Source organism: Barbus barbus (assembly GCF_936440315.1).
Source record: "Barbus barbus genome assembly, chromosome: 37".
Lineage (NCBI taxonomy): Eukaryota > Metazoa > Chordata > Actinopteri > Cypriniformes > Cyprinidae > Barbus > Barbus barbus.
In genome coordinates, this window is record NC_136715.1 from 3912225 (window position 1) to 3933987 (window position 21763).

At 39.1% G+C, this 21763-nt stretch overlaps 1 protein-coding gene across 2 annotated transcripts in view; it reads right to left on the reverse strand.

Moving 5' to 3' along the window:
• The window catches only part of LOC306856936 (voltage-gated potassium channel subunit beta-2), a gene marked incomplete at its 5' end in the record, with an annotated part of 119960 nt that overhangs the window by 60924 nt on the left and 37273 nt on the right, over positions 1–21763 (reverse strand). The window contains 2 exons of one of the 2 annotated variants that reach the window (XM_079396496.1): positions 4636–4677; positions 7344–7517. In XM_079396496.1, the coding sequence (XP_079252622.1) occupies positions 4636–4677; positions 7344–7420 (119 nt within the window). The remainder of the gene's footprint in view (positions 1–4635; positions 4678–7343; positions 7518–21763) is intronic. The other variant, XM_079396497.1, reaches the window with a different exon arrangement.

Below are 21763 nucleotides of genomic sequence, written 5' to 3' on the forward strand. Positions count from 1 at the left end.
TGCAAGCTAATGCAAACGTATCATCTCGAAAGCAACACACAAACTAATTCAGTGAATGACAGTGTGCAGTTGTGATGATACATCTTCTGATGCACCAGGGCACATCATCAGTGATGTATCCTGAGGTCATCGGGTGTTTCGGGTCTCTCGAACATCAGACACCCTCACTCAGGCGACCCAGCTGAGGTTGATCAAGCCTCAGCTTGTGCCCTGGCAGCTCAACCACGGTTCCGCTCTCTTAATCCAGAGCCACCTAGAGGCTTTCTCCGCTGCCTCTGTGCTGTTACAGATAGCTCTTCTCCTCCTTTCGCCTGTGATGCCGAGTGCAGTATATGCCCTGCAGAGGGACTGTCCAGCAAAGCCTCTGCACCCTACCTCTACAGGCAAGCACCTTGCCTTCCAGCCTTGTTCGTGGCAGTCGCTGACTAAGTCCTGATATTTCCCCTTTTTCCGCTCAAAGGCCTCCTCCATTCGCTCCTCCCATGGCACGGTGAGCTCCAGCATGACAACATTTTTTTTGCCTCAGATACCAGGATGATATCAGGTCTGAGTGAGGTCTTAACTACATGCTGGGGGAACTTGAGCTGCTTGCCCAGGTCTACTGATAGCTGCCAGTCCTGTGCAGTTTGGAGAAGCCCTGATGTTCCTTTCTTTGTTCCTGGCTTTTCTCCGGCTCTAATGAAGCTGATGGTTTGCTTCCTAGGTCTGGATTTTTGGCAGATGGAAACAGCACTAGAGATGCTCTCTGCGATAGTCTTGAGCACCTGATCATGACGCCAGCGGTATCGGCCTTCCCCCAGAGCTTTTGGGCAACAACTCAATACGTGCTCCAGGGTCCCCTTGTTCTTCTGGCAGAGGGGGCATGCTGGTGACTCGGCCAAGCCCCAGCAGTGCAGGTTGGATGGGCTGGGAAGAACATCATAGACCGCCTGGACCAGGAACTTGATGCGGTGTGGTTCTGCCCTCCACAGGTCAGTCCACGAGATCTTCCTCTCCACAACTTGCTCCCATCTAGTCCATGCGCCTTGCTGTCTCATCCCCACCGCTCTGCTGGTCCTCTCCTCCTCCACAGCTGCTCTAACTTCCTTCTGAACCAGTTGCCGCCGCTCCTTCCCCCGCGCTTTATCATAACGGGGGGCTGCAACGGCTCCTAGTCCAGCCCTTCCTCTGGCCACAGTTCCCACAAGGACTCCATGGCGCAAACGGGACTCTGCCTGCTCCACTGCCACCTCTGCTCTCCACTTCCTGCCAGTCTTGACTACCACTCCTGCCCCAGAGACTTTTGGGTCTGTTGATTCCCGGAACTGCAGCACCTCTCTTGCACGCAAAACCTTGAACTCCTCCTCGATAGATTTCAGAGGTAGTGTCAGTTTGCAGCTGTTTCCATAGAGTGCGATGTTGCTTAAGCTCCGCGGTAGACCCAACCATCTCCTCAGGTAGCGGCTGACTCTCCTCTCCAGGTCTGTAATGGTGGAGATCGGGAATTCATAGAGAAGCAGTGGCCACAGTATCCTCGGCAGAATCCCGTGCTGATAGATCCACGCCTTGAATTTGCCGGGTAGGCCTGTTTTGTCGACACTCTTCAGCCATTTCTCCAACTCCTCACAGGTGTTCTTTATTGAAGCTGTGTCCCTGAGGCTGCTGTCAAAGTACCTCCCCAGGCTTTTCACAGGCTTCTCGGAGATGGTAGGGATCGGTGTTCCTGAGATCGAAAACCGGAACTTATCGACCACTCTGCCCTTCTTCAGGACCAAGGATCTTGACTTTGCTGGCTTAAAAGACATCCTGGCCCATCCCAACAGCCTCTCTAGGCCTCTCAAGATCCATCTGGCTCCAGGCACTGACTCAGTGGTTACTGTCAGGTCGTCCATGAACGCACGGATTGGTGGTTGGCGGATCCCGGACCTGGACTTGGGGCCTCTACACTCTGGTTCAGCAGATTTTACCAACATGTTCATTGCTAGTGCGAACAGGATCACCGAGATAGTGCAGCCTGTGATAATTCCAACTTCCAATCTATGCCACTCTGATGTTACTGACCCTGCTGAGACTCTCAGACTGAACTCGCTGTAATAATCCAGAATGAGGTCTCTGACTGCAGCTGGAACATGGTGCCTCTCCAGTGTTTCCCACACCAGCTTGTGGGGCATAGAGCCATAGGCATTGGCCAGATCTAACCAGAGGACCACCAGATCTCCCTTGTTCTCCCTTGCTTCTCTAAGGAGCTGCTTGACCACGCCTGTGTGTTCTAAACACCCCGGTACACCAGAAATGCCGCCTTTCTGAACTGAGGTGTCGATGTACCCGTTCTTAAGGAAGAAGTCAGCCAGCCGCCTAGCCACAATGCTGAAGAAGATCTTCCCCTCAACACTGAGTAGTGAGATGATTCTGAACTGGCTGATCTCTTTAGCGTCCTCCTCTTTAGGGATCCACACACCCTCAGCAAACCGCCACTGTTGCGCTGCTTTTCCTCTTCTCCAGATGACCTTTAGGATCCTCCAAAGCCGGTGTAGCAACTTGGGACAGTGCTTGTATACCTTGTAAGTGGTTCCACTTGGTCCTGGTGCTGACCCAGTTCTTGCCCTCTTTACCACATCTTGAACTTCTTTCAAGAGGGGTTCCCTCTGGTCAAATGCCACCGTTGGCTCTGGTGGTCTTAACACTGTATCACACTGTCCCAGGTCTTGGTCTCTGGTGGCGTCACTGAAAGTGTTTTGAAGGTGTTGCTCGACATCCTCCTTTGCACAGGCTAAGCGTCCGCTGCGTCTCTGTCCGAGGAGCTGTTTGGTGAACCCGAATGGGTTGCTGATGAAGGCAGTGCGTTTCTGAGCTCTTTCTCTGCGCCGCCTCCTGTGGTATTCCGCCCTGCGCAGGGTAAGGAGTCTCTTCCTGAGCACAGTACGAAGCTCTACCAATGGCGCCCGCTCCTCTTGTCTTGCCACCTTGTACTGTCTGGTCAAGGCTTTCAGCTCTGTCCTAATGTTGTGGATTTTAACCGCCCGCTGGTTCATGCTGTAGGGCTGCCTAGCTCCTCTTTCTTCCTCAACTCCAAACCTTTCCGCAGCCATACTCACTATGATAGTTGTCATAGCCTGCAGTCTCCTCTCCACATCCCCTTTGGCCGTTGTTTCTAGCACTGCATCCACATCCTCGTCGAACTTCTGCCACTCTGATGTTTTAGAGGCTTGAGGCCACTTGATCCTTCTCTTCTCCGATGGCCTGCTTGGAGGGACTAACGGCACCACTTGGAGGCTCTGGGCTCTGTGGGGTGCTTCCGGGCCCTGCTCCTCCTCTGTCTCACCAGGCACTAGTCCTGAGCATTGTGATGGTTGTAGTCTCACCTTACATTTCATCTTTGTTTGATGGATCTTTAGGCCTCTCTCATTTTTGCAGATCTTTCCACAAAAACACTCTCTTCTCGTCAACGTTTGTCCATTGCTATTGTTCGTTAAACTTGTGTCTGTCCGGCTGGGGTGCTCATTCTCCCCCCCTCTCGGGCTCCCCTGGGGGTATATCTCATATGTTTGTTCCGTAGCTTATTTTTGGGTCCTCCTTCACAGGAGGTGCGGTTAGGGTTGCTGACCCGTGCCGCCCCGGTTGCCGTCTTTCCGAGCTGTCGTCTGTCTCTCCAGCTGTCACCTGCCTGTTCCTGGTTGTCAACCAGCCTGTTCCTGGTCGTCACTGGTTTTTCCAGTCTAACAGTTGTGATGATACATCTTCTGATGCACCAGGGCACATCATCAGTGCAAATCTTAATGATACAAATCAAATCAATAAAAAAAACCTAATATTAAGACCAGCGCGCAACAAAAATGGGCAAGAGTAATGTCAGTGTTTCAGGCTATTTCTGCACTTTGATTCTCAACATAAAACACTTTCACTAATCATATTGATGTTGTTTGTTTGTTTTTATGGTTTGCAGATGTAAGATGGGGTATTCTGTGTTATATTGAACACTGTTGTAAAATGTTATTTATTTATAGCTTTTTATTAATAGGCTTTTGTTATAATTGAATTAATTATTTAGAAAAATGTATTACAAGTGTGAATATGGAATTAAAGATGATACTGAACATTCACTGCGTCTCTGGGCTCGTGCCTGTCATGCTTTGAGTTTCAGAAGTGTTCCACAGCAAAGGAAACCTGAACTCCATGACTTACCTGCAACACTGTTTTAATTCTACATGGAGTGAAATTAAATCTAAGTGCATTGTGTGAGGGACTCTATTCTGGGAGCGTTATTCAGACACACCGATATTCAAGAGCCGTCTCGACACTAACACATGCACAGATTACAAGTGAGATGAGATGTTCCCACTGTATGCAAGCCATTCCTTTTAACAAGTTATACAACAATATTAAGCAGCAGTTAGCCTCAATCTATCTCATTGTAATTCTACATGTTGCATTTATTATTTATCAGCTTTCACCAATTACAAGCAAACAACAATGTAATCCCATGTACTATGACTATAATTCCCTTGCTCTTTCAGAAGTGCAATGACATAATCAAACCGCTATCAGGAGGAGCTAAACTAAGAATGAACCCATGCCTTGAAAGTGCTTTCCAAAACAGATGAAAACGAGTGCAGTATCAGATGGCCATGGCTAATTAATCAGCGAACAAAGAGGTACCTGTAAAACTGCAGCTGCCGTTTTGGGCTCCCATATCTCGCACTGAGGGCAGCATGAAGGAGGGAAAGAGAGAGAGAGAGATAGACAGAGGAAAGCTTAGTCTTACAAGTGAAAGGGGAAATAACAGTGAGAGTGCATTAAACAAAACACACGCACGTGCACACAGAATTACCCAAGTACAGTATCAGCTTTGACACTGAAGAAATTAATAAAGAAAGAAAGAACTGAGAAACTTAGACAATAAGATGAAACAGCAATATGGCCAGCAGGAACATTACTTTCGTTACTTGAAATAAAATAAAATAAAATAAAATACAAAAACCCTAAACTTACTGCATTTCAGAAAGTTGCTATATCTAATTTTCATTTAGCCTAGCTTAATTTGAGGTACGAAAACAAATAAAAAATGGCATAAGGAATACAATTTATTAAAAATCATTCAAAAATATTTTTTAGAACTTTATAAAAATATTTTATATACAAAAAAAGGATATTGATTTTAAAATAACAATAAATAAAAAGTAAAAAAAAATGTTTTACTAAAATTAAAATTAAAACATGAATGATAAAAACTAAAACTAATTCAAACTTTTTATAAAAACAATAATAGTACCTCAACTATACTAAAATAACATTAAAGGCCAAAAAAAATTGAATTAGAGTTCATTCTCACTCCATTAAAAAAAAAAATCTATCTATCTATCTATCTATCTATCTATCTATCTATCTATCTATCTATCTATCTATCTATCTATCTATCTATCTATCTATCTATCTATCTACTGTATATAGATAGAAGATATTAAATTTAGGCGAATTGTTGAACATGAATAATCAATATTTTTGATCCATTTTATAACAGGTGGCCTCAAATCTAACACATATATACTAAATAAATGTGTGGTAAAAACATTATTTTCAGCTAACAAACAATAAAAAAGCAGCTCTAAAGTTCAGTTGATGCTTGAAGTTACACTGGAGACTTGCACCGCCACCTGCTGTTCAGTACTAGAACTGCTGGCGATGAAAACACTAGGGCCCAGTTTCATAGACATGGTTTAGCCTAAACCAGGATTAGGCCATAGTTCAATTAGGACATTTAAGTAATTTTGATAAACTTGCCTTAGAAAAAAGCATAACTGGTGTTCATCTTAAGACAAAACAAAGGCACTGACACATTTTAAGACCATTCAGTGCAAGTTTCTTTCAGTTGAAACAGCTCAGATTCATATTTTAGTCTAGGACTAGGCTTAAGCCTTGTCTGTGAAACCGGGGGTAGAAGTCACAGAAGATCAGAGCAAATTCATCAGGAACTTTCCAGCTGTGGTTGTTGGCTGCTGGGCATTATGCAAAGCACTTGACCACTTTCACCCTTTCCAGTGGGTAGCCCTGCAGAACTGCTGCCTAAATCACTCAGTATGCTAGATGAACTTTATTAATCGCATAGAGCCTGGAGCTTTAGAGCAGTGCAAACGCATCCTTCTTTCTTATCACTGTAATTCAACAACAACTAATGTGGCTGACAACAAACATGCCATCTCTTTTATGTGCATGTAACATTATTTCTTAAACCTGTTATTTAGGATCAATAGGTGGTTTTGATGATTCACGCTCATCTTTGCTGCAGTGTGACTCTCTAGGACTCTCTCTGCACTCTAAAACTTTGAGCTAGATCACACATTTCTGTATCTGTGAGTCTTTTATCTGTGTGTCACTTCTCAGAACGTCCTACAGTCACACAGAGTTTCTGAGATAGTGAGAGACTCCAGATTCTCCTTCATGAGACAATGACAAGAATTAACCTGTTTATTTAAACATTTAAATATATTTAAATATTATTTAAATGTGTTTAAATATTACCTAACCCAGTTATACCTAAATATACACAGCTCAGAGGAGACTTTAAAAAAAATGCAGGGCGATCAAAAGCCAGTATAATTAACAATAAAAAATGTGTAAATACAAACATATTAGGCTAATTAAGAACAACTCTTTAATACTAAAAGTCTTTAGACTTTACAGCCATGAAAAGTTATTTTTTTACATACTTTTATTCAGCAAGGATGCATTAAATTGACCAAAAACATTTATAGTGTTACAAAATATATTTATTCCTTTTTTTATATATATTTTTGACGTTCTATTCATTAAAGAATCCTGACAAAAATGTATCAGTTTCCACAAAAATATGAAGCAGCACAATGGTTTTGAAAATTGATAATGCATTTTTCTAGAGTAGATGAGCATATTAGAGTGATTTCTGAAAGATCATCTGAAACTGGAGTAATAATGTTTCAAATTCAGCTTTACATCGCAGGAATAAATTACATTTTACAATATATTAAAATAGAAAACAGTTATTTGAAATTGTAATAATGTTTCACAACATTACTATTTTACCGTATTTTTGATCAAATAAATGCAGCCTTGGCAAAAATAAGAGAGTTCTTTTAAAAATCTTATAGATCCCAAACATCTGAACAGTAGTTTAATTTCAGTGTCCTCTTTTACTAATACACAATACAGTTTTGAACATTTTCCTGAAATTGAATTTGTGGATTCTGCAGTGAGAGTGAAGTCAAACAATAAACTAAAACTCAAATGAACACGAATGAATGATGCAACAGAGCGCAGACTGAGGTTCACAGTGCCTCTGTGCCGTCAGAGCGGATGGTTAGGTGTGAATGTGTGTGAGACTGCATACAGACCTGTAGACCATGCCTGGGGAGCCTGTCTGTCTCAGAGAGAGGCGGGCGGGCGAGTCTGTAGTCGATTCTGGATACATGAGGAACGGGAGAGTGGGGGGTGTGGCCAGGCTGCCGAGGGGTCTCTCTCTCTCTCTCCTGTCAACCGACACGTCTGTCTCTCACCTCACAGGACCTCTGAAAAACATACAAGCACAGATGTTAGCACAGCAGATGCTAGAGTGCATTACATACACAACACAAACCTGAGCAACACTGCAGTGCCGCAAATGCACTGTAAGAGCGCATTAACACCACTAGAGGGCGCTTCTGCACAACAATAAATGATGAAAATCATCATAATGAAGATGGGTAGAACTTGACCAACACATTCACAGCAGAGTAACAAACGGCATTTGCATAAAAACATAATTGTTACAAAACTATTTTAGTTTGTTTAGTATGTATCTGTGTTTTAAGTACTGCTAAATCTGTCCTGCCTTTGCTAGGGTGCTTCTAAAAAGGCACTGTGCTCCTAATGCATCATACAAGAGTATGTGCTCATAATACAAGGCAGAAAGATAGTGACATTGAGAGAGGAAAAGAAAGGAAGACAGCCAGAACAGAAAGGGAATGAGGGCTGTGAGAGTGCTGGTATTTTTGCCTTCTGAATACTGCCTATTCAGACATACTATATCGTAGTAGGTAGGTCTGTGTATCACCAGCAAAGTCACGATACGGGACTACTGCACTGAATTTCACCTCAGCAGAATTTAGTAAAACAGCTGTTTATTAAACACTGCATACTATCGGGCAGTTGCTAACTATAGGCAGAGCAGGCAGTTGACCTCTGCATTATGAAGGGCCTCCATAACTGTACCACAGTACAATAATGGCATGTTTCATGTTTACACTGTGCACTCCCCACCAGGTACAATATTCTGATTGCTTGCATCTTGTTTTTAAGCCCATAAAAAAAACAATGTACTTGTTCTAATAAATTTATATTGTAGTTAAGTGTGAAGTGACATTCAGCCAAGTATGGTGACCCATACTCGGAATTCGTGCTCTGCATTTAACCCATCCAACGTGCACACACACACTGTGAACACACACACACCGTGAACACACACCCGGAGCAGTGGGCAGCCATTTTATGCTGCGGCGCCCGGGGAGCAGTTGGGGGTTTGGTGCCTTGCTCAAGGGCACCTCAGTCGTGGTATTGAGGGTGGAGAGAGCGCTGGACATTCACTCCCCCCACCTACAATTCCTGCCGGCACGAGACTCGAACCCGCAACCTTTGGATTACAAGTCCGACTCTCTAACCATTAGGCCACAACTTCCCCATTTGTAATGTACTCATACTAATATATATATAAAAAATATAAATATATATATAAAAAAATCATCTTAACATTACTGGTAGGTTATCATTACACAAATTAACACGCTCTCTACATTTAAAAAATAAAACAAAAAATCAGAAGTCTTCACTGAGGCCCTGTTTACACTAGTGCGTCTTCATTTTAAAACAAAACAATCCTCGTCTACACTAGGGTTTTCACTGTGATTCAGAAACGATCTGCGTCTACACTACACAAGGGGTGTGCGCTATATATCGGGTTGCATCTAAACTGTGCAGAGCTGTTTTACACTGAAACTAAAACAGGGTCTGCAGTGTTTTCAGAAGTCATAGTTTTCGAGAGTCGAAGATGCCTCATTAGTGACTGTTTCTATGGGCTGTGATACGCAAGTCATCCGCCATTTTTGGAACCGTCTACGAACCTTTGAGCGAATTGACTGTGTGTCTACAACAGCAAGTTATACGCTTGTATATCTTTGAATATTCATTGATTATTATGGTGAACAATGTCAAGTTGACCATTCCAAGATGGAAGACGCACGCGTCAACGTATCTGGAGCGATCAAATAGGGATCTATACATATCTATGCCGAAAATGCCATGAGTAGTGTAAACGACAGGCGTAACCGTAGCAAAGTTAAAAATCTCAAAAGAACACTTGATGAATTACACTTTCCTGAGAATAGAATATTGAAGTGGAGATCTCTAAACTGCAAGCTAACCGTTGTTTTTTCATTTTTCTACAGTGACTCGTACACATGGTTGCCAAGTTGACAAAGATAAGTAACACACATTGCAGATATTTCTGTATTGCGCAAGTGGGAAGCTCTGTTTTTTACATCTCTTTATATCAGGCAACCCTGGTTGTGTTCCTCTGCGGCCAGATTAAACCTTGTTGTTGCCTATATATTACTGTATGCTCTATTCATTATTTTTTAGAAACCTCGCACTTTTATAGCCTACTCCATTTTTAACTGTGTTCTTGTATTCAAATTAAGTGCGGTCTACTGCTGCGCACATGCCACAATATCGATACAGAGACAGCTCTATCGATACTCGTATTGTCAAATCTCTGTGACGATAGATCAGGGGTGTCAAACTTAGTTCCTGGAGGGCCAGACCCCTGCAGAGTTTAGATGCAAGCCCAATTAAACACACCTGATCCAGCTAATCAAGTCCTTCAGGCTTTTTTGAAAACTACATGTTTTGTGTGTTGGAGCAGGGTTGAATTAAACTCTGCAGGGCTGCGGCCCTCCAGGAACTAAGCGATACCCCTGCGATACATCGTTGTATTGAAGTATCGAATACAGCACTAGTAGTAGGCATGTTCAAGTAACTATATTGTGCACCCAACTGGCTCAAATGCACCAAAATGTCACCAAATACATGTGTACACTGTTAAAAACTCACTAGAGGACACAATCACAACCTGACAATCTCAGTCTGAGATTATTCAAAGCACACACAAACTTCAGATAGCTTTGCAGTCACATGAATGCAAATGGGCTCACAGACTGTGACATTATCTTCCTTCTTTCTCTCGCTCTCTATGATTACACAAATTACACACAGCACATGATTAATCAAAAAGCACAAAACAACGTCCGGTAGCACTGGTTGGCTGCATTTGACTGTAAGTGTCTCCTCACTCTCTCACACATAATAGCAACTGTTTGCGCCTTTAAAATCTGTTGTGCATGTCAATGTTTATATGTAATGCAAATTGCAATGAAAAAAATCCCCCCAAAAATAGAGTCGTCACATGTATTGAGCACGATTTTGAGCTCAGCTTTTTCTGCTATTTTAATTTTTAAAAAAAAATTAAAATAGCTTATTTTAAAAAGGTTAAGTAAAAATGTCTAAATAAAAATATGAATTTGGTTTAGTTAAATAAATGTAAGTACAGTCAGAGACTTCAGCATAACTCCCCAAAATAAACATTGGTTTAAAGGTTAAAAGGTAAAAAACCCTATAAACAGCTAAATAAAAAAAATCTAATTCAAAATGTAAACTACCTTTTGTAATCTCTTAAGTAGATTTTTTAAAAGTGCAATGTGATTCAGAACCAAAACAATTAACCAAAGGTACATAACATTTTTCTGAACCCTGACTTTTATAAACTTAGCAGCTTTAGAATATACCTTTCACTTTCTTACAAACATCTCCTTCTAAAAGAACGCAAAGTATGACTGATCACAATCACAAATTTTTAGCAAGGAAAACCAGTTGATTGACTTCATCTGGCTTGAGAGTTGCCCTTTGACAGGTGACAATATTGCCACCAGTGCTGAAGGCTCTTTCTGAGGGAGCGCTTGTTGCTGCAATGCACAAGTACTTTCTAGCAAGTTGGCTAACTCTTGGAAAGTTTGCCTCATGAACTCTCCACCATTCCAGAGGATCCACCTCACTTTCTGCATTCGGTGTGGACAAGTAGCCCTTAATTCGATTCCCCTTCTATTGCCTCTTTTAGAGATGTGGAAGCTGATTATAGTGACTTCAGATGCACTTACAGTACCTGAGGATTTCAAAAAGCTGGCAAGTAATTTCTTTGCTTTTTTGGGTTGGGATTGTTCTGCATCAAGGCTTGAGGTAGATGTAGGCTGCTGATCCGATGCTGCTGCAGCTGGATACTGTATGGTCAGCAAAGACTCCAGCTTCAGCTCCTCTATCTCGTCTCTGTCAATGTACTGGGTTTTTAACCTGGGATAAGACAAGCGAAGCCATTTCCAACAGGTCATCAGTGGTGGGATCCTGATATTTGTCAGTGAGGTAACTGAGAATGGTTGTCGTCATTGTTTTTGTTAGTTCCGTGTCATCATCATTCAGGCTCAAGATGTTGACTTTCAGCAGGTAAAGCACTGGCTTTACGTAGGACACGCTCACATATTCCTCACCTGAGAGTGCATCAGTAAAGTCTTTCAGTGGACTCAGGGCCTTTTTCACAGAATCCATCAAGTCAATGTCCTGCCATGATGGGACCAAATGTCTTGTCTTCCTGTCTGCTTTCAGGTCCCGAGAAATGGCCTTTTCCTGGTCAAGAACTCTCTCAATCCTGTTGAGTCTGTAACCCCATTGTGTTGGGGACTCAGTGATTAATTTCTGTTGAGGTAGTTTCAGCTCAATTTGTGCTTTACTTAGCTCCCTCTTTTTCTTCCAGCTGAAAGAGAAGGTACTGGCAACTTTCATGCAGATAGATGTTACGCGTTCAACACGAGGGTCTTTGGCACAAAAAAAAGGAAAAAAAGAATAATGTGTAGATTTAACCTAAAACACTTTAAATTTGAATTCATGTATTTTTAATTTGCACTATTTTGTTGAAACTAAACAGATTGTTCAATACCATAATTTTTAAATATACAAAACATTTAAATATAATAATGCAATTCAAATTGTAAACTAATCTCATAAGTTTACACTGTTTAGTGTTCCTAATATAATTCGTAATTATTATACGAACAAACTCCTAAATGCCAGTGACAATATTTTTTTTATTTTTAGTTAGACCCCTACCATAGACTCCCTACTTCTGAGCCTGAGGAAGCTGTGGTTAAGTTCCATTGTCTAAGGAAATGTCCCGGAAAAAAAAATCGGTAGTCTCCAAAACCTGTAGGAATAAATACCAGCGCTTCGTGCGTGAACGTCAGCTCCAGACAAAGTAAGTGTCACACGTTTGTTTTCCAAATGCCTTTCTGAAAGAGCTTCTTGGCACTCTGTAAGGCTAATGATGCTAAAGCTACCGTGCTGTCTTCATGAATGATCGTGAATAGGAATGTGGTGGTTAAAAGTTGCATATGAAAGCAATGTGAGTCGATCACTTGAGTTTGTTGAGCTCATAATCACGAGTGTGACTTATAAAGTTTGTGATAGCATGCCATGCACCATGAGACCAGCTATGTTGTTATTTTTATCCCGCCGTGCTCCCGTCTGTGTAATTCATAAACGCGAATTTATTATGCACAGTACAATCAGATGACTGAAACGGAGTATGTTTTCTGTAAAGATAACAGACTTGAACTAATCGTGGAATGTTTATTTGTAAAAGCTAGCACTGCTAATGCCGGAGCGTGAGCTCTTGAAGCTCCGCCCTCTTCTCCGGGATCAACTGCTCATTTGCATTAAAGCAACACAATTAAAAACTTTTGGGCTCATACCCTAAAAGTGGCAATTTTAACAATATATACAAAAATATCTGTTGGATATTTTGAACTAAAACTTCACATACACACTCTGGGGATATCAGAGACTTATTTTACATCTTGTAAAAGGGAGCATAATAGGTCCCCTTTAAATAATTTATAAAGTAATTTGAAAAGTTTCTGAGAGACATCATTTCACAAACAGCGTAAGAGAATCACCGCACGTGCTCTCTCTCTCGCTCTCAAAATGTGCAAATGGCTTCAAATCACATCACGTCTGCACTATAAGCGAGCTACACGCTGCAGAGTTGACACAGGGATTGTGACTTGCACAATCGAGGCAGTGTTGCATCGTCACTAAAGTTTATAAATTGTATTTCTTTTTAATTCTTGCCGGTGTTTAAACCACACAAAGTAAATGCAAAAGTAAAAAACATTGAATAATGTGTTGCTTTGCTTATATTTATTGTGTTTAAACACATCTATGAAAGATTGCATTACTGTACTGTGTAAAAAAAAAAAAAAAATCACAATGCTAAAAAAGCATTTTCAGTGACAATGTTAGGATTTTAAATCAACACAATGGATAAATGTTTGTGGTAAACAGCACAGATCAGTTGCAGACTCCTGTGTGAAAGCACAGTCAATGCTGCTCCTGTGAGTAGGCCTATGTGTGAACCTGGCATAAAAGGCCACCTCATATACAGCTCACAAAATCAGGCTTGTGCTGTGTGTAAGCTATCGCACGATTGTAAAAACAAAAATGCACTGCATGATCAAACATTTAGGTGAGATAAAAATATATTTTAGAAAAATGTCTAAAAAAATGCCCTCCTCCACCCCTCAAATTAAAAAATCCCCTATCACAAGAGTCACCTAAGAGGGGAATTCATTCTCAAAAATGAAATTCAGGTCCTGAATAAATGTCTAAAAATCCTGATTGGAGTATCATTATAAATAATTCTACATAATAAAAAGAAGGCTTTAAAAAGATCGGTAACATTGATCGGATCGGCAGATACTGCTTTTTGTGATCGGCCTCAAGAATCCTGATCGGAGCACCCCTACCCCTCTCTATTACTTTATATTTGTTTTAAAGCAATATTTAGTTACTTCACACATCTTAAACTACACAAGTTTTCATTAATTACTAATTTTTAAAAGCAATTCTCAATTTTTTTTTAATTAAAAATAAAATAAAAACTTTTATTTTTAATGTTTATGAAGTTTGATATGCTATATACAAAAATCACATTACTTTGTGCATCGTTAACAGTCCTCATGAAAACAACTTATAGCTAATCTGTTATTACTCATGTATAAAAATGGCATGGTACATTCATAATACTGAGCTAACCACAATAGTTTTACATTAACAGTTACCAAAAGTGATTCGTCCAAACCTTCAGAAGTATACATCGGATGATTCTGGTCTTTTATGACTAGTCTCACAATGTTCTGGAATGTTCCAGAAAGCACTAGAATGTTACAGAAACTTCTAGAATGTTCCCAAAATATCTTAAAAATATTTAAGTACTCTAAAGCAATGTTTCCTCATGATAGAAGTTCTAAAATGTTTCTGACCTAAATATTTACCGAAATATTGATGCTACATGAAAATAAATGGTACAATAAAATTAGCACTAGGGATGTGCGGGTCTAGTCTAAACGGTACAGCTCCTGCTAGTGGACAATGAAAACAATAGTCGATTACATGAGAGAAAAAAATACCATGATGATTTTATTCAAATTACCATCATTTTAACGTTACATTTAAAACATTTTAAATAAGTTAAAATAAAACTTTTGAAAAAGAATACGTCAAAATATTTAAATATTTTTAAAAGCGTATCTGGGCGGAAACTACCTCAGACCTCACATGCGTTGGAGGCTAGCATTTTTTGTGGGTTTCTAGCTTTTAGACTAGTCAGATACAAAACTTTTGTTTAAACGACAGTCAAATTAGTCATAGCGCACATCATTATGATCATTGCACTGCCCAAAGAAATCTTGTAAACTCAAAGTCAAGAGCTCCCAGGCCATGCAGCGCAGCAAATACAACCCCCATAAACAGAACCAAATCAACATTAATGATATCAGATATACATTAACGTTCTACCATTAAGGAAGGTCAGAAGCCAAATCCTGACTGTGCACAAGAGGAGGAGCTGGGGATGGAGCCCTGCTTACATACACAGCTGTCCTCTAAAGTGGACAAAAAGGTATGTTTTCCAGTACAGAATTGTTATAAAGATATAAAGAATTTTCTCAAATTACAGCCTACTTCATTGAAATATTAATAAACAGCAAATACTTTTGAGCTTCATCACATGCAAACTTTGTAATTCTTTCATGTTTCCACTGACCGTTTTAGAGCATCAAGCAGCTTCCTCCGCACAGGGCCAGGCAGGTAGGAGGGTGAAATGCACAGAGTTTCCAAACTGGAGGAGTTTATTGGCCCTCATGAGGTTCTAATGAACACCTTTGCATTTAACACACACACATACACCCACATATCAGTATTCTTCATGGCCACCTCTCATTTCAGCACTCATTACTCTTCCATGAGTGCTGCTAAAGGACACAGTAAAGAACACATCATTGTATGCTTCTGCTTATCAAGGTGACTTTCCCTCCCATCAATCTCCACATACCAGCATTCTGACACTGGGAATAAGGTCTTTCCATTTCCCAAAGACTCATTTTACACTGTCTGCCCAGCTCTTTCCATCATGCTAAGTGAGAAAGGCTGGATGGATGCGTCTCGTGAGAGAAGGGCACTGTATGCAGTGTAGTAAAGAGGAGGCGAGGTCACACATCAGTGGAGTAACTGCAAGGAGGAGTCATCAGGAGAAGCACAAGGTGACCGTAAATGTGTGTCCTCATTAGCCCGGGCTGCCAAAGTACTCATGTTGCAAATAATGTTGTTCAGGTGGGCTATAAATACACCACCTTCAATACAATGATACTAGGCTTTTTTGGTTACATACATAAAACAGTATAAACTGCTGATACAGTGCAATGAAGATACACTAATGGTGACCCGTCCACACTCAAATCAGCATTATTATTGTTAACATATTGAAACTATTAAAAAATTATAAATACTAATACACACATATATACACATATATATATATATATATATATATATATATATATATATATATATATATATATATATATATATATATATATATACATATATATATGTGTGTGTGTGTGTGTATGTATATTATATACAGTATATATACATATCTCAATATGAATAAATAAACATTAACCAAAATAATATTTTAAAAAATATATATTTATTTGGTAATTTTTCATAGTTTAGTTATTTGGTAATTTTTAGTTTAACTGCTAAAACAACTAAAAAAAAAATAAAAAAAACTATATAGACAAAAAAACTAACCAAAAAAAACAAAAACAGAACTAAATTACTAAAACTAAAATCTAAACATAAAATGAAAGAAAATATAAAAGTAAAATCTAATGATGGGGCAGCACATGCAAAGCATGCAATGACTGTGGCAACTTTAACATTTGAAAGGATACTATGGCAAAGTTATTGCTTTCCTTATTACAAACTGATTTTTTTTATTGTTTTTTTTCATGAAAATATGGTTGACTTGAAGAATGAAAGCTATATCATACACTTGAAAAATTATGAGCTATATCACCGCTTATCGACAACTAGGGGTGTGACAATAAACTTAGCTGACGAGATGACAAAATACATACTTGGTTCACTAGAATGAGACAAGATTTTAATACTATTTTTAAGAAATTTCCAATGACAAAATATTTATTTTAATTACAAAAAGTAAACAATGCAGTTGTATTTTGAACTAATCTAGGGCTGTAACTAGGGGTGTGCGATATGACGATTTTTGATCATGGAAAGTCACTGAGGACCAGCAACTGTTTGGTTTTCCACCTTCTTCAAAATATCATTTATGTTCAGCAGAAGAAAGAAACTCATTCAGGTTTAAAACAACTTTTGAGTAAATGATGGTATAAAAATAAAACATTATGACAGAATCGACAGACAGATGACAGAATATTTATTTTTGGGGGAACTATTCATTTAACGTTAATAAAACAACAAAACTCACTATTCTTGACTGAAAAACTTTAATACAGTTGCTTTAGGAATCAGTCTATCTAGTGTTTTATTTTTATATTTGTTCATTCAATGTCATTGAATGCTCTGCTAAATACACCTATTGTACCTGGAAATAAAGCACTGTTTGTTTTATTTGTATATTATGTGTATTTGTAATGTGTATCTTTGTTCTTATTTTTTAATAAGAAAGATAAAATAATGAAAACGATTTTTTATCTTCGCCCACTTTGGCCTAAATATCTGCCATGCATCTTTGTCTTTCTAGTTTGGCTGTAATGCTCAGACAACTTGTAAAACCAAAATAGTAAAACTAACATGACAAAGAATCGTGATAAAATCGTGAATCGTGATATTTCAAAAAAAAAAAAAAAAATCGTGATATGATATTTTTCCCATATCGCCCACCCCTAGCTGTAACTAATGATTATTTTGACAATTGAGTAATCTGATATTTTTTAGTAATACAAATAGACCTAAGTGAAAACCAGGCTTTAGTAGGACTATTTATATATAAACTGATGATGAGGGAATAATAATTGGCTCAAATACAATATCAAAACCAAGTAATTATATGGTTTTATTGAACAACACTGTTTAAAATACATAATTTAATATGCCTATGCATAATGTGAACAAATCCAACTTACGTACATTATGTATTATATCAAATACCTGCAGAGGGCACCAACAGTCTGGTGACGTTTCACTTTACAGCGTGATTAAACAATGTTTAAATCCATTAAATTTTCATATTTGGCCACATGCAAACTCAGAAACTTTATTTTGAAATTGCTATGCACAATAAATGGCATATTTAGAAATAGGTTGATGTACTCTCCTGTGTTGGCAAAGGTTTATAATTGAGTTATGCTACAAATCTAGTGAGATAATGTACACTGTTTTCCCAGATGAACGTTAAGCAATTCAAATTCACAGCATATAAGCCAACAGAGGAAGAGTTTAGCCCCTTTCACACAAACAGTCTTTACTGGTAAATTACCGGTAAGTTACCATTAAGAGATCATGTGTGAACGGGACCTTTTCAAAAATCCCGGTAAACTTGTTCTGGCAATCATGTCATTCTTATGGAGATGACGTAATTAGCATGAGCTGTTTACAAGGCTCCGCTGCTTTTTAATTAGTTTTTCTATGTAAATATGTGCTAGATGGACATTTTGACCATTGCGCCTCACAGCTTTTTTAACGCGTCGCGCTTCTCCATTCATCAGGGCTGCGAGTCTGCAATTGGATATGTGCGTTTCGTGTTTATAGGAGCAAAACAACATTCCGAATGGCAAGTAATGATAGTTTGGTTGAGAGTGAAAGCTGTGCTCCTCTCATACCATTGTTAGGCGAACTCATGGGCTCGAAAGTGATAAACAAGTTTTTTTTTTTTTAAATGTAGGATTATTTTTTTCCGCAGCCAAACACTGCACGCCGGAGATCCGGCATGGTGCCGGAGAACTTTAAGCCCTGTATTTTTTTCTTACCATGTTAACCGTTTCCCCGCCAGCGTTTTAAAAAAAAAGTTGCCAGCCACCACCAGCATTTTTGATGATTTTCACCTAAATTTGACAGCCATCAGAATATTTCCTCCTATGAATATATGAACATATTATACATCAAAATAAAGAACCAAGCCTCTGCTTTTAATTAAAACAACTATTTTATTCTATCTTCATGTGTTCATGTTTTATCACCACTTGAATGCACATAGGTTTCATCAGAAATACACCATTTTGGACAAAAATGCATTTTTATCAAAGTAGTGCATTTTCAAGCAAAATACATTCAAATGTCATTCTTTCACCTGTAAATAATTATATGAATAACTGAAATTGCATTCAATAAACAGAACAGACAGACACACACACACACACACACACACACACATATAGGCTACATCACACACACACACATATTCAGATTGACGGGTTATCGGTCCATACACAACTAGAGATGTTTCTGTGTCTGTAAAAGCATCTCTCTCACTGACTACTTCGTCCTGATCAGATTCAAAATGGTTAAAACATGATCTACATATATGATCTACATTTTCTCTGATCCTTCCATTAATGCCAATCGTCTTGTATTCGGACCTGCAAAACCCGTAAGTCCCGTAACTCATTCAGGACAAGCACTAGGGCTTTCCTTACTGTAATATACCTAGAACGCGGATTGCCGTAAAAACTCGTCAATGGTGGGGAAGCGTAGTCTCTTAATTGACGAGATAGCTCGTCAATGGCGGGGAAAGAGTTAATCAATGGCTACCAGCAACTGTTTGGCTACTGACATTCTTCAAAATATTTAAGCACATCACAAGCTCATGGTCTAAGAATTCTAAAGGCATTTAACTGCATTCCAGGAATCAAAAATCTTAAGTGTAAAGCATTGCTGAGAACTTTTGTTCTTTGCATCAATATGGTTTTGAAGTCCTGATCTGACCTCATATCCAAGAATAAGAATAAATGCTAGTTTCTCTTGGCAGCTCATTATTGCTAAAGGGATACAATGAGGCAGCTGCTGGTATCGTGAGAGCTGGAATACTGCAGTGCTGCGGAAAGAAAGTAGACTCAGGCTTTGAATGTTGTAGCATGGCTTGTGCTCTAATGGCCAGACCCAAGCAAGGTGCACTCAGCAGATTACAGCAACTGTGCACTTTGCACAGAGGGAACACAAAATGACTCTCTGCTTCCATATCGAACTGCGTGAAAGAGGAGAGAGATACGAGAGAAATGTGGGGAAGTTACTAGTGTAAGGAAATCAGTAAGTACTTGAGAGGTACAACGAGGATATGCTAGATTCTGAGTATGAAGGACACTTTTGACTATGGATGAGGTACGAGGTATTTTTTGATGGACATGAACGCGTGTTTGATTAGATTTGGATGTATGGTGATTCATAAGTCAATAGACTGCTGAAGTAGTGGCTTTTGCATGATCACAGAACCACATGACTGCAAAGGTCAGCTGACTCAGCACGCATGCAACAGCCCGCTGGCTGTTTTCCATGTTGAGACACACAAAGGGTGTGCCAGACGAAAGAAAGGTCACCAGCGGAACTCCTGCCTTGATGGAGAAGTGGTCCCAGCTGTGTGGATGACACAATCACCAAAGGGACTCTTTCCGTTTTCACGGGAATAGGAATTGTTAGAGCAAAACAGTGTGACGATTGTCGCTATAGAAGTGCCAAACAAACTGTGTACTACTGTCACCTGCATGATAACTTCCCTGCAGGGCTCTGGGAAATGTCCAACAATGTAATGCAGTTATAACCCAGACACTATAGGGGAAAATTAAAAGTTTATAAAAAGAATAAAATCAGGGCTCCAGACAACAAAATCAATCTATAAGAAACAAAATTAGATGCTAAATTAATTGTTTCGGTGCCACCGAATAAACACGTTTTATTTATTTATTTTTAAACACTTTAACATTTTAGTCATACGGTCATGTGTTTGTCACATGACCGAATGAGCATTTTAATCCATCTTATAGATGTCCTGGGAACTAAGGTTCACTTAAAGTGGGAACTAAACGTCTTTTCCAACTTGAGTACTATATACCATCACAAAGAATTGTTTATTCCACAGAATCTGTGCCTAAACCATAGACCGTAACTATGCCACTAACTAGTTTGGGCTCCTCCTCAACGCATCCTAAATGTTGTCTTCAACACATCCAGTCTGTTTTTCTTCATTAGTAACATGCCGTTTTATAGGTGTTGACTTTTATCTTTGCATCTCATGTTGACAACAGGTTCAGTAAAAATATGAACATGCAATATAGCGCATAAATTTAGTAAAATACTTCTCTTTATAGTTATTTTTTCTAGCTGACTGATGAGCTTATACCCCAAAGGGTTATTCTGAGGTGGCATGGTCTAAGCTTTACATGTTTTCCACAGTTTGAAACACTGAATGAGCGATTACATGAGACATTTCAGTAAGTTCTACTGTATCTTATAATATACCTTTTGATGTTCATTATATACTATAGTAGTAGCGACGCACGATATTGGATTTTGCCGGTATCCAATATTTTTCAACTATTTTTGGCTGATAGCCGATGCCGATGCCGATACCAATATATTTCCTTTTGTTTGGAAACGACACCAAGTAAGTTTGGTTAGTTTTTAACAAGAACTTGTTAGAATTAAATAAACAATAATGAAATTATTTTATAATGACAGTACATTGACGCTTTGAAAATAACTATAAATAAACTATATCAATCGTTGCATTTTTTTTGGAAATGGGAAATGGACGTTTTTAAAATTGCAGTACCGACTGGTACCTAAGCCGGTATTTTGAGAACACTAGTCACAACTGGTGTTGCTTTTAGCAGATGTGTCGTCAACTCTGGTGTTCAGCAGAGATGAAGACTGTTAACTTTGATGCGCATTGTCTCAGGTTATTGCGTCAACATAACAAATGAGGTGATCACAAAACAATCAGGAAAAACGATGTTAAATGCAAATTTAAATCATAAGATGTTCATTTATATAGCCGCCATTGGCGACCTCAGCAAAAAACCTGAAAAAGCCCTGAAAAATCATTTCCAAAATTGTATGATATTTCCTAAAAAAATATGAATATTATTACTTTGAGGAAGTACATTTTAGTATACAATAGGAATATATTTCTGTCATTATTTCTTCAAGTTAAACTGAACTTTTTGGTGGTTTGTTGTGAAGATCATTTCAGTTTGTGTATATTTTACAGTTCATTTTCTCAAATTACACAGTGAAAAGCTGCTGAAGTGTCTCTGGAGATCAACATCTCAGATGTTATTACAATGTTCATGCCTTCATTGAG